This window comes from Lontra canadensis, unplaced genomic scaffold (genome assembly GCF_010015895.1).
Source record: "Lontra canadensis isolate GAN:19392208 unplaced genomic scaffold, GSC_riverotter_1.0 scaffold3, whole genome shotgun sequence".
In the NCBI taxonomy this organism is placed as follows: domain Eukaryota; kingdom Metazoa; phylum Chordata; class Mammalia; order Carnivora; family Mustelidae; genus Lontra; species Lontra canadensis.
Window position 1 is genome coordinate 54,160,079 of NW_022630997.1, and position 13,242 is coordinate 54,173,320.

Sequence of the window (13,242 nt, forward strand, 5' to 3'; positions counted from 1 at the left end):
GATCCAGACATGGGCAGTGACGGGTGGGAACTTCCCACCGTCCTTGTCTTCCATATAAGTCAGGATGCCACTGAAACAAAAGGGGCTGTCTACCTCCCATGGTAATTGTGGGATCCTGCATTGCGGGGATAGCAGCTAAGCGGTTTCTTGTTCTGAAGCTCTGTCCCAAAGAGAGTGGGGCAGAAAGTATCAGACCTCGTTCAAAACAAGAGGTGGTGCAAAGTTACCTTATAACAGCCTATCATGATAGGTGGGAGAGGGAGGTGAGACAGAGATGACCTCAGAGCAGCTCCTCATAAACCTGTCCTCTGTTTCTGGAGGATTAATCCCAAGGTGTTCTGCCAAGGCTCAGATTGGGGGCAATCCCAGTCAGCCTGCATGTCCTATGTACCCACATGTGCAGGCTTCCCAGCATCCCTTTTACTCTATTGTTGTTGTTTTTTTTAAAGTCGAGATGTAATTGACATGTAACTTGTTAGTTTCAAAATAATGATCGCCACAATAAGTCACATTAACATCCATCACCACCATAATTACAAATATTTTTTTTCTTGTGGTGAGAACTTTTGAGATGTACTTTCTTATCAGCGTTTAAATACTCAGTATAATATTATTAGCTAAGTCACCGTATGTATACTGCATCCCCAGGACTGACTTATTTTATAACTGGAAGTTCATACCTTTGGACCATCTTCGCTCACTTCTCCTGCCCTGCCATCCCCTCCCCCAACCCTCTGCTGGTTCTTAGTTTCAAGGTCAGTGTGTGAGAGGCATTTCAGGACATTGGGGGTCTTACACTCTGGGAAACTCAGGGACTGTCTGAGGATTTAAGAGAGGCTTGAGAGAAGAACAGTGTACAGCACAAGGAAGGAAGGAAGAGAGCAAGGAAAGACAAAATAACCATACATGAAATTTGAAATTTTCAAGGCCTGAAAGATGGCAAAGATCACGCCAGGTCTATTTGTCACACTACCTTTTTATGTTTTCCATGAGTCCTGCTGAAAACCAGAGCTCTTACTAGGTTAAACCCATATCTGGTTTCCAGAGACTTATGAACAGACCCATTTTCCGCAGACAGAATCCCATTCAGCAGTGCAAGGTAAACAGATACGGACCAGAGATAAAGGAGACTCTAACATATGGTCTTAACCATAGAAAAATCTCTCAGATTATCAAGAGGCATCTGGTTCTTCTCAATTGCTGTGTTGGTTCACCTGTCATAGTGAGACATCCGAAGTGTTCATGCATTTCATATTCTCACAGATTTAACACCATGTGGCCTAATTTTAAACAAAATCTGATCATGAGATTGTCCAAGCTGAAGAGATTTCCTCAAATATAAGGGATTTTATTTTCGATGATGTCTTTTCAAGAACGACTTCTGTTGATATTTTTAGCCATCTTGCCTGTTTTCATAGTTGCATGCATTAATTTTATTTTATTCATCTCATCGTCATCCACCACTCTTGAATGGTTAACTGTAAATACAACAGCCTCCGCTCCTTCAGTTCGGATAGGTCGTACACCTTGAACAGAAGCTCCTACGCACGGGACAGCATGATGATTGAAGAGCTCCTCGTACCGTCCAAAGAGCAGGTACGTGCTCTCCTTCAAGATTCTTGGATTGTTGAACTTCCGTGGCTATGATTGAATCGAGCTCTTCAGTCCTGTGACAAAAACAGTATTTCTACACGTTTGACTTTGCATTCATAAATCGACCTGTACTGCCAGGGACAAAGGTAAAAATCATTTGGAAAAAAAAAAAAAAGAAAAAATATCAATTGTGCCATATACAGAAATAACCCTGCTCGCCTTCAGGGTTATCCCTAACAGGCCACAGAGGGGAACTCGAAGTCCTATCAAAGACATGGGTCACTTTCTCACTTCGAGGTCAAATCTATTTCAATTTTTTTAAAGAGTTAATAATAATTGGTAGCTGAAGTTGCTGACATCACCCACGTGGGTGTCTTATTTTCCTGAAGATACTGGGTGCATGTTGGAATGGGCTAGAACTGTTTTTAGCATGTGATTAAAGATGAGCTTGGTCAGGTTTTTGATCCTTTAGCATCAAAGCTGCCTGTGATGGGCCATCTCAAGACGTGATGGTATTTTGTTTTCTACCAGAACCTCTGCTGGTGCTCATGCCGTTTCTGCTTTTCAGGAATTGTGGTTGAAAAGATACTGGTTTAATGCAGGACGTTCCCGCAACATAGTCCTGCTGCCTGTGGGCTCAGGGTGGTTCATTCTAGATACACATACAGTACCTGGTTTTAAATGCACGCAGTCAGGAGCTAATGATGGACGAAACTGTTTAGGCCATAAAACTAATTTTGAAGGTGGCTTATCCTATTGAACCAATGTCAATCATTGGTGAAATTATGATAGACTGACTTATTCACTGAACAATGAGGGGACATTGGATGAGATGAACAAGTGTTAGGAAGAGTATCACCGAGTTAGAGGTTTAAGCAGCTGGTAGTCAGATTTTTGGGACTTCTCTGTGTTTAGAGATGCTGACTTCCAGACATACAGATATACATTGTATTTCACAAGAACCTACAATAAATATTTTATTACTTTGCACTCTCCAGAACATTCTTTGCAAGCAGATTTTACAGAGGTGAATACAGTGGCTGTTCAGTGTTTGGTCAGACATAAGCACCCTTTGTAGAATAATTATAGGTGAGATAGCATGTCATGGTTTAAGTGGGTGTTAGCACTAGAGAAAGCACTTGTGTCCACTAGTGAAGCTAAGTGTTTGGGTCTAAGGTGTTGCCCAGGTATTGGTTGAGGTTTTCTGAGGAGCTGTGCCTGGTTGGCTGTGTTGGCTGTGTTGGTTGGTTGGCTGTGGTCATTATCCTGGTCAGGTAATCCTGATCTCTTCAGGTTCCCAATTAAAACGAGATGTTGGTGGCTATAATGATGACACAAGTGTAGACATGCCTATCATTCTCCAGGACTAAGGAAAGAAACCCCACAAAACTTACAAAATCGCAGGTGGTAGGAGCTTCCTTGGGTGTCAGTAACACGGGTCATATATAAAACATGTGCCTGGTTCTAGAATGGTGTCTCAAATGCTTGACTGAACCTAATTATGTTTTTTATTTCTGGATATATATTTACTTTGGGACATGGGTCTGAAATTGGGACCACCACCAGCATCAGCCATGACCTCACCATCACTGCCACCATCACTGCCACTCCCACGGCCATTGTTACACTACCTTTCAATTTCTGCCTATCCACCTTAAAGATATAAGTGTTTGCCTTGCCACAAGGCTGCAGCAGTCTTCTGAGGGTTCTCACACCATTACCTGTTAGCTATTTCCAGGACCCGCTTACTCAGGTGGGCTGGAAGGGGCAGCTTTAATCAGAATGAAGGATCTGTGAAAAGAAAGAAAGAATAAAGAGAACTTTAAAGGTAAAACTGATGTCCTCTAGTGGAGTTTGTTGCTGCTTAAATTTGAATAGCATCTCTGTGGTCATTACAGATATCTCTGGAGAGTAGTCAGGGGAAAGAAGAGCTTAGGACATCTCAAAACCTTTACAAATAAATCTTTAAATTGATAACTGCAGAGGTGGGAAGTTGCTTTCTTCAGGGGCCACAGAAAATCCCATGGTCTGACAGGTGTTCCATGTGGAACTAGCATATTTAATGAACACAGTTATTCATGGGCACATAACTTCATGATAAATTCACTGGAGATTTGAAAAAAAATGTATGAACAACATAGACATTTTAGGGAAAATTGAGGACACTTGAACACATACTGGCTATATTGCTAGGAAAGTACTGTTAGTTCTGTTAACAGTGACAGCATTATTAAAGCTATATAGGGGAGTATCTCCATTCCCAGGGTAGGCATGGGGCAGTTTTCAGCAATGAAGTAATCATTAAGTCAGCTGCTTATTTTCAAACCAGCCAAAAGACGCCGTGTGTGTGTGTGTGTGTGTGTGTGTGTGTGTGTGTGGAGAGAGAGAGCTCGTGAGAGCATAAATATGGCAAAATGTTAATTTTTTAGAAAGATTTTAGGTATTTATTGGAGAGAGAGTGCATGCACACCAGCATGGGGGAGGAGAGAAGAAGAGTCCCCCCTGAGCAGAGAGCCCATTGTGGGGCTTGATCCCAGGACCCCAAGATCATGACCCGAGCCGAAGGCAGACGCTCAACCAACTGATCCACCCAGATACCACAAAATGTTAATGTTGAATCTAGGTGAAGTATATATGGGTATTTCTTATAAGGTTTTTTCAACGTCTTTATTTGTTTGAATGCCTTCAAAATAAAAACTTGGAAGAAAGGGGAAGACAAACTGCAAAAAAGTTGTGTTGACTTTTTAGTCTCTAGTATCTCATTTATTACAGAAGAGGGAAGAGACTAATTCCTCAAAAGAGAGGCTTTATGAGGGAAGGGTCCAGTTACACTGTGCAAGACGAATGAGGAGCATTTTGATGAGAAGTATGCTTCATGTAAAGCACAGACTTTATATTAGAATTCAGTGGCAAACATTATTAGTTTATATCCATCATGCCTCTAAATCTGTTTTTATACACTTCAAAACGGATTTCCTCCACAGTATTGATTTTGTCTGAAAGCATGCAAGAAGCCTTAAATATTTAGAATTCTTAAGGCAATGATACATGACTTACTGTCAGATTTGAAACTTCCCTGTCATCACCCAGTTAAAGTTGCATTGACACATAAAGGTGGAAAATGAATAAAAATGAATTCTCCACGTGCTGGTCGTTTTCAACAAGCAGAGACTTCACCAATACAAAGCATAATTAGTTGCCCCTTTATTACTATGCTGCCCATGAAGCAATTAAAGTGCTTTAACTACAGTTAAAGTGCAGTTGAGACTCCGGGTAATTCCCAAGATCCTATGTTGTTGAAGGCAGGTATGGAGGCTGGGAAAGGAGCTGGGAAGGGAGTTGGGAGAAGTGAGCCCATCCTCTTGCCCTGTGGAGCCTTAATCATGATCAGTCCGTAAACCACTTAATCCCCCCCTTGGATAATCAAGAGTGGACTCTTTTTACTGTGATACTGGGTTATCCATGAACTCCCTATACCTTTGCCTTCCCTTTACCTTGTAATCAAGAGTCACCTGTAGCTATGCCTCTGAAAATATATATGTAAGTAAATCATGCCTTGCATTTGTCAGATTTTATTATTTAAAGCAATGACTCTCAGCCCTGACCGCTCATGAGAATCATTTTAAAGAATTTTTAAAACACTATTGCTCCCCGTATGATTTCACTCATATGCGGAATTTAAGAAACAAAACGAAAGAAAAGAAAGAGACAAATTAAGAAACAGACTCTTGGTTATAGAGAACAAACGGATGGTTATCAGAGGGGAGGCGGGTGGGGGATGGGTGAATTTGGGAATAAGGAGTGCGCTGTCGGGTGATGAACGCTGGGTGACCTGTGGCAGTATTGAATCATTATATCATACACCTGAAACTCATATAAGGCTGTATTTTGAGTAACTGGAGTTAGAATAAAAACTTAAAAATAAACAAGCACAATTGCCCAGTGGCTGGGAGGGCCTAGGCATAGAATTTTTTAATGCACCCAGAACTGAAAACTCCTGATTCCTAGTGAGAATTCTTACCTGGGCGAAGGGATGTCTGGCTGGCTCAGTTGGAAGCGCACGTGACTCTTGACCTCAGGTTTATGAGTTTGAGCCCCACCTTGGGTGTGAGATTAGAATTCTTCATTGGGGCCCACATTGGAATCACCAGTGGCTCCTCGGAGAACAAGAGGCCTGCAGAATCAGACTCTCCCCAGCTGGGTTCCTGGGCACGTGTGTTTCTTAAAGCTCCACAGGTGATTCTGGGATGCATCTCTGGATAGGACCCACTGATTTAAAGCACTCTGGCTGGGATCTTTTCGTATACCGACTATTCAACATTTAATGTATTTGTTTTATAAGCTCTGATTTGTGCGTGTCAGACTGTCTTTGGAACAAGATCTGTGCTTGGAAACATTCTTTTCCAAATAGAAGGTAACAAAGACAAGGGATGATTGCAACCTGAAACCAGCTTGTCTAGAATGAATATAATAGACTGGTTCTTTCATTTCTTCTGACATAATTCCTGAAAGCCACGTCTGGCTTGGCTTATGTAATTGCTGTGCATGATCCGCACCAGCCAGTCCTCGTGATCTAAATGGAATAACATTCAGGAGACACTGTGTCAGGAGGTGTGGTGATGCGTATGGTGATAGTGATGAAAACGTTTCATGGAGCTCCTACTGAGTGCAAAACCGGTTCTAAGTGTCTTATCAGTATCAGCTCGTTTACATTTCACAAAAACCCTTTGAGACAGTTTCTTGGGTCCATTAAGAAGATGAAGAAACTGAGGCACAGTCAGCTTAAGTATCTCACCCCAGGGAGTGCAGGTGTAAACGGCAGAGCCACGGGCCATATGGTTCCAGGCTGCTTCCTCAGAAGCTGTCCATCTACATCGCCCTATGTGGGAAAGGAGCCATCGGAGAGCTTTCACACTTAATACTCTGTCCTTTGAAACCTCAAGCTTGTTAGTATTTTTAATATGGATTTGGTACCATCATCTTTATCCTTTTTTAATTTTTTTAAAAAGATTGTATTTATTTGAGAGTGAGAGAGAAAGCAGGGGCCAGGGGCAGAGGGAGAGAAAAAAGCAGACTCCCCATCTGAGCAGGGAGCTCAATTCAGGACTCGATCCCAGCCAGGCCCCTGAGATCATGACCTGAGCTGAAAGCAGATGCTTAACCTACTGAGCCACCCAGGTGCCCCATTTTAATCCATATTTTAGCATGAAAGATTACATTTAGAGTTGTGCTCTCTATTTTGCTTATGCCAAATTCTAATAATAAATTTCATATTTAATGTGACTTAAAAGGAACTGACAACTTACATTCATCAATAAGTTATGAAAATTATGGAGAAAATTATTATGCTAAAAGTCATGGCATGTAAGGCATCATTAAAGAAATGGAAATACTTGACCTTCACATAGATATGAGGTAGAAGGCACGATAGTGGTCTAAAATTGTTTTGCAAGCTAACCAATTAATTACACTTCCTTTGAATGACCCTAGAAGTATTTGTAAGACCAAGGGCTGTATGTATACAGCAAGTAGAAACATTTAATTCAGTATGATTTCTGGTAGTTTTCCAAAAGTAGGAGAAGAGCGGGAATCACTTAGGGACTTGGGTTTGTTTTGCTTATGTACACCGTGCGACTTTCTTAGCTGGCAGACAGGATTTGATGGTCAAACCAGGACCCCTGTCCATTTCTCAATGTCATTTAGAAGGGTCAGAAATCCCTTCGTCTCCTCCAATGATGGGCCCCAAACTTGGCCTCTCAGAGCATTCCTTTTCCCGGGTTACAGTGTTTATTTTAGGTTAAAATGTAAAATCTAAGCCAGCCTAATGAGACTCAGATTTGAGACTTTCTGTAGCATGTTGGGGTTGCTAAGCTCTAAGGATGATGTCAGCTCGAAGCTGCTAAGGATAGAGCATGAAAACGAGATTCGTACCATGAGCCATGGCTGGATTCAGCCTGAAGTTGGTCCCTCCCAGACTTTCTTGCAATATAAACCAGTGAATTGATCTCAATCTCCTCCCACCCCTGGGAGGTAGAGGGGAGTGTCTTAAGCCAGTTTAATTGGGGTTTGGGTCCTCATTAACATGCTTATATTGGTGGTGGTCAAACCTGACATGAATAACCACCTATCAAGGGCAACATAGAAAGTCTTCTAGCATCTTAAAGTTCCGTTCAGTCTTGAGATTCTGTTTTATGCTTTCTCTCTAGATCTAAATAAATGTAATCTTAACAAAATAAGGAAAGGAGCTATGGCTTAAGAGAAGAGCTATAAATTTGGGCGTTCTAAGCAAAAACTTTTAGAAAAACATTCTTTGCTGATTGATTACTAAGCAGTGAGTGCCTTCTGTTTCCTTTCAATTCCATTGCTATAGGGGCAGTGCATCCATGAAAACGAGAAAAGGGGCAGCTGTGAGACCCTGTCCCTCTTTTAGGAGGCTTAAAGAGGTTGCTTTCATTTTGCAGCCTTCCCCTCTCAGATCGGATTTGCCCACATGGTTTATGTCTCAGGATGACTGGCAGGGCTTCTAATACTGACCAGGTTAGAAGGTTTAACTAAAGTAGTATGGGAACGGTTGCATTGGCTGTTTGAATGGGGTCATTCTGTCTTCACTGTTGGAGGCCTTATTCAAGCCTCCCCATACCTGGAGGCTACCCGGAGGCAGCCGTCATACCTTCCACTTCGTCACTCTCTCATTTATCTCATAGCCCAGGACTCCAGTTCCTTTGGGTTAGATTGTCTTTTTTAGGCTAAGGATGACCTCATGTATGCTTAGTCATATAAAGTGCTATGTACTGCTTGATGTATTAGCAAGTCACATGTAAATAGGAGGGTTCTTCAGGAGAAATTGCATGTCTGTCACTTTAAGACCTAGGCAATTTCCACTTATTTCAGTAATAGAAAATAAGAATGCCTAATCCCAAAGGCCGGTTATGCTAACGCTCAGTTTTTCCTTCTCTGCCTCTCACTCCATCTCCTCCTGCAGCTTCCCTTTCCCCACATCAGCAGATTAGCACTCCTGTTTCTTGTGGTGAAGGTAATTCTAAGGGGTTGTCAGAAATGCGCCTGGTGGTAGAAGGTAGCCAGCCTGGGATGAAAGATTTGCTAGAGATAGTCCCCTAGAAGATAAACACCTTTGACTAGTGACATTTAATATGCTGCTTTTTCTGTTCAGAGTGCTTTGCCAGCATTACTCAGGTGATCCATTCAACACCTCTCACAGATTGGTCAGTAAGATTACACATTTTTTTTTCAAGGCAGATGGGCTGGTGTTTCGACTTAAGGTAGGACAGTTTAGATGTCTTGAGCTGGATGTTGTGTTAACAGCTTCCATGCTGACCTTGATTCACCTTCTTTTGTGGAAGTTGGTAGCTAAATTATTTTGAAATCAATCAGGTTTGGAAATCCCAAAGAACTCAGCTTCTATGGTTTGCACTTTAGTCTCAAATAAATCTTAAGCATAATAATAGTTGACTTCAGTAAAAGAAATGCTTTCGGAAAAAAAAAAAAGACCTGCTTTAGCCAGCCTTTAATTGTTATTTTCTGCTTAAGTCAGGTTTTCTTTTGTGGAAGCCATTTTTTAAGTTGTACAACATGATGTTTTGATGGATGTATGTATGTATGTATTGTAAGATGATTTCCATAATCAAGCTAATTAACATATCCATCACCTCCTATACTCACCATTTTTGTGTATATAGGAAGAACAGCTGAGATCTCTCTTAGCAAATTTCAAGAATATAATACATTATTTTTAACTACAGTCCCCGTGCTGTACATTAGGTTTCCAGAACTTACTAATCTTGCAGCTGCAGGTTTGTACCCTCTGATCAAATGCTCCCACTTCCTCTACCTTCCAGCCTCTGGGAACCACCTTTCTATTGCCAGTTACTATGGATTAAACCTTTTTTTTTTTAAGATGGAATCCATTCCTTAAGAGAATATTTCCAGCTAGTTGCACAACTTGTCCACACAGACCCCTAGCAGTTTGCCATTTCACTCAGTGTCTGCTGCGGATCACAATACTTGGAATACTGATTGTAGGCACTGCCACAGCCTTTTACTGATGAACCATCTCACATCCTGCTTTCAGCTTCATTGTGGTCTAGGTACGACCATTAGCACTTGCAGACAAAGAAGCTGGGGCAGAGAGAAGTCTTTCATTTGCCCAGTATCACTAGATAACAGAGCTGAGACTAGAATTTAGGTCCGGTGGCTACTTGGCCAATTCTGTGGCTGACCACTAGGCTGCCGCTCTAATACACCAAGCGTGGCCGACCTGACAAAGCATGTTCACCATGGGAAAAGTCGGTATTTATACAAGTATTTGTCACACCCCAAACCCCACCATTGTTGGCGAATCTAGCAGGCTGCTTCTTGCTGTCTGATAAGACGATGCTCTCCTAAAAGCTCCATAGGGGGCTGTAATGTTCTATCAATTTAAGAAATTAATTATCTCCACTTATAAAAACTCTAGGTAAAGTTTAGGACTATTATAATCTGTGTTTCTGTTCGTGTTACATTTTAGAATGTTCACTTTTTTTTTTAATTATGTTAGCCAACATATAATACGACATTAGTTTTTGATGTAATGTTCAACGATTCGTTAGTTGCATATAAACACCCAGGGCTCATCACCACACATGCCCTCCTTAATACCCATCACCTGGCTACCCCAGTGTTCCCCCCCCACCCCCGGCTTCTGTAACCCTCAGTTTGTTTTCCGGAGTCCTGAGTTTCTCACGGTTTGCCTCCCTCCCTGACTTCTTCCCATTCAGTTTTGCCTCCCTTCCCCTGTGGTCCTCCACGCTATTCCTAGAACTTTCAAATCACTTTCACAGTACTTGGGTCATTCCGTTCTTACAGTGAATCAGGACAAGCAGTCTTATCTGCCGGTTACCCATGCAGCAATGGAAGTTCAGTGAGGTGTTTCACTTGTCCCTGTCTGGGCAGTGAAGTGCTATAGCCTAAGTCGAACCCAAGTCTTGTACTCTTGGTCTAAGGGAACTGAAACCCACATGGGTTCCCCTGTCCTGGTCCTGTGCAGTGTGTGGCCAAGGGGTAAAGTTATCCTTGCAAGCCTTTCCTTTCATGGGCTCCTCGTCTCGTGCCATCAGTCAACTCTTTTTTAAGTGAACTATGTTCAGAGTTTTTCAGATTAAATGCACTGGCTTTTTATGTGACCTGATAGTGTGAGGTCTACCTGGTGCCATGAACCGTAGCCCATCAACACTACCAGTTAATCTACAGGACTCCCTTCTGCTGGCTCCCAGGGACAGCAGAGCTGACAGAGAAGGACTTTCCCTGGTGTCATCCAGTACTGGGATTTGACAGTTGGCAGCCTGGAAAAGTATCTAATAATGAAGGGAATCGAGTGGTTCTTTCTTTTCCTCGCATATATACTTTCTGGGCCCGTGCCTCTTTTCTTCTGTGCCGGGACATTTATTTCTAGACCTGGGCATTTGGGTGTGTCGTCTTGTAAAGCCAGTGTGTACTTGCTCTTCTCTTTCCTCTGATGAATAGGGCTAGTGAGAAACTATTTTTGGAAAGTATTAAGCTCATGGAGACAGTGATATCATCATTAGTCAGGCTTTGGACTCTATTGAATAACACGCATTTTGATTCTAATAGGGTCCTTGACATCACTTCCAAGATGAAAAATAGTGTGCTTATTATTCATATCATTTCTGATGTGGGAGTAGAAGGTCTTACTAAGTCAGTGTGAATCTTTCCTTAACACAGTGTCCTACTAAAGCTGCCCAGTGCGGAGAGTTGATTTTGTGTCATCAAATTTTTGAAGTTTCTCTCTGAACTTCAGTTTCCTCATCTGTGAAATGGGTATCATATGACTCCTAGTGCCACTCGGTTCCGAGGACTCAGAGGATAAATGAATGTAAAGGTCTGGGACAGGGCTTGACACTAAGCTGACACACAGTAAGTTTTGGTATTGCTATTGGCAACATGGGAATTGAAGCATTTTTGAATCAATAAGTAAGTCCTACACATTTATAAGATGCATTTTTCTAATTGAATGGGCGCCATTGATTTGATATAAACGTTCTGTGTATATAACTGTAAAGGACCAGTGCTGGCACTGGAACATTTTTGTTTTTACTGTGTTTTCCCTAAATTATCACATTTTAGCAAATGAGCTAATATAAATGAAAGCCCTTTGAAAAGCAGAAATGACTACACATATAAGGAAACGTTAATATGACTCCATGCCAGCCCTGGCCTTGGTGCCAGATATTTGGTGTACATTTGTATTTAATCTCCACATCAACCAACCCTCAGTTTGCAAATGAGGAAACTAAGACTAAGAAAAGCTAAGAAATACCCTTTGGATCATGAAGCCAGGAAGCCATGTTTGGGCATCTCCAAAAGGGCTTTCAATGAGGAAAGATAAGGAAAGGTCAAAGGCAAAATATTTCCTTTATTCCTACTGGAGGCCAGGTTGAGGGCTGGCTTAGTGTCTGAGGCAAGTAGGCATGCTAACTGAACCACTGAAATAGACACATAGCCTCTCTGGTGGCCCACATTGCCAGTGCTGGGGCAGGCATACCCTTCAAGGAAGTAAGCTTCAGGGCGCTGAGGGGCATGTGCGCTCCCCGGGACCAAGCTCAAGCCCAGGAGAGTGAACACTGGGTTTGAGCAGAGCCTTCCCAGCTACCTTTCCCAGATCTACCAACCAAATAAATCACTCCACCTCTCCAGGGCCCAAGTGAATGTAAAGGGATAGGAAGAGGCCCATAGTTACACAACTAAGTTACCTTGCCAAAGTGGAAAACTCGGGAGGGGGAATGAAGTGTTCTCCATTAAGAAGTAGCAAAGGCAATTTTTAAATCTAGGTCTGCCAACTTTTTCCTGTAAACCCTGGGGACACCCTACTTGTGGTTGGAAGCTTAGGAGCCAATCTAGTTCATTTTTTTAACCATCACCATAATGTGATATCCTGTTTATCATTTTAAATGTCTATTTGTTCTGTAACCAGATAGAGGAAAAGCTTTTCCTTGGTTCCATAGTGCCATTCACAATAACATGCCAGAACTTTCTGGAATTCATATTGTTTATTAAAATAAATAAAATAGGGTCACCTCGGTAGCTCAGTGGGTTAAGCCTCTGCCTTTGGCTCAGGTCATGATCTCCGGGTCCTGGAATCGAGCCCTGCATCAGGCTCTCTGCTCAGCAGGGAGCCTGCTTCCCCCTCCCTCTCTATGCCTACCTGCCTCTCTGCCTACTTATGTTCTCTGTCAAATAAATAAATAAATTTTAAAAATAATTAATTAATTAATTAAATTTCAGTTTTAAGTAAGTGCTAATCTATAGAATTTAGAAGGGAGCTTTCATCCTTTGGTGACAGGTTGCTCAGAAGTGAAGCTACAAATTCAGTCTCTTTCTATAAAAAATATAGGTTCCATCCAATTGCCTTATTTTGTGTTTCTATGGATGCTACAGAGGAAGAGCAAGTTTTTGTGTTTAGCTTATTAAAATTGGTAAGTCTGGTCATAAGCCTAAGCAAACCTCTCTGGGGGAAAAAAAAACTGGGACAAATATTGGAATATACAGGCCATAATTTTGATCAAGTATATCTGTTCATTATACATTTGTTCATTTGTATTATGACCAAATTTTGATGAATGACAGAGAGCTTGG

At 41.8% G+C, this 13,242-nt stretch overlaps 1 protein-coding gene across 13 annotated transcripts in view; it reads left to right on the plus strand.

The window, feature by feature from the left end:
* Positions 1–13,242, plus strand: part of ANK3 (ankyrin 3) — a 670,144-nt gene that overhangs the window by 571,984 nt on the left and 84,918 nt on the right. For 12 of the 13 annotated variants that reach the window (XM_032842405.1, XM_032842415.1, XM_032842423.1 and 9 more), the window contains one exon: positions 1,494–1,596. In XM_032842405.1, the coding sequence (XP_032698296.1) occupies positions 1,494–1,596 (103 nt within the window). The remainder of the gene's footprint in view (positions 1–1,493; positions 1,597–13,242) is intronic. The other variant, XM_032842467.1, reaches the window with a different exon arrangement.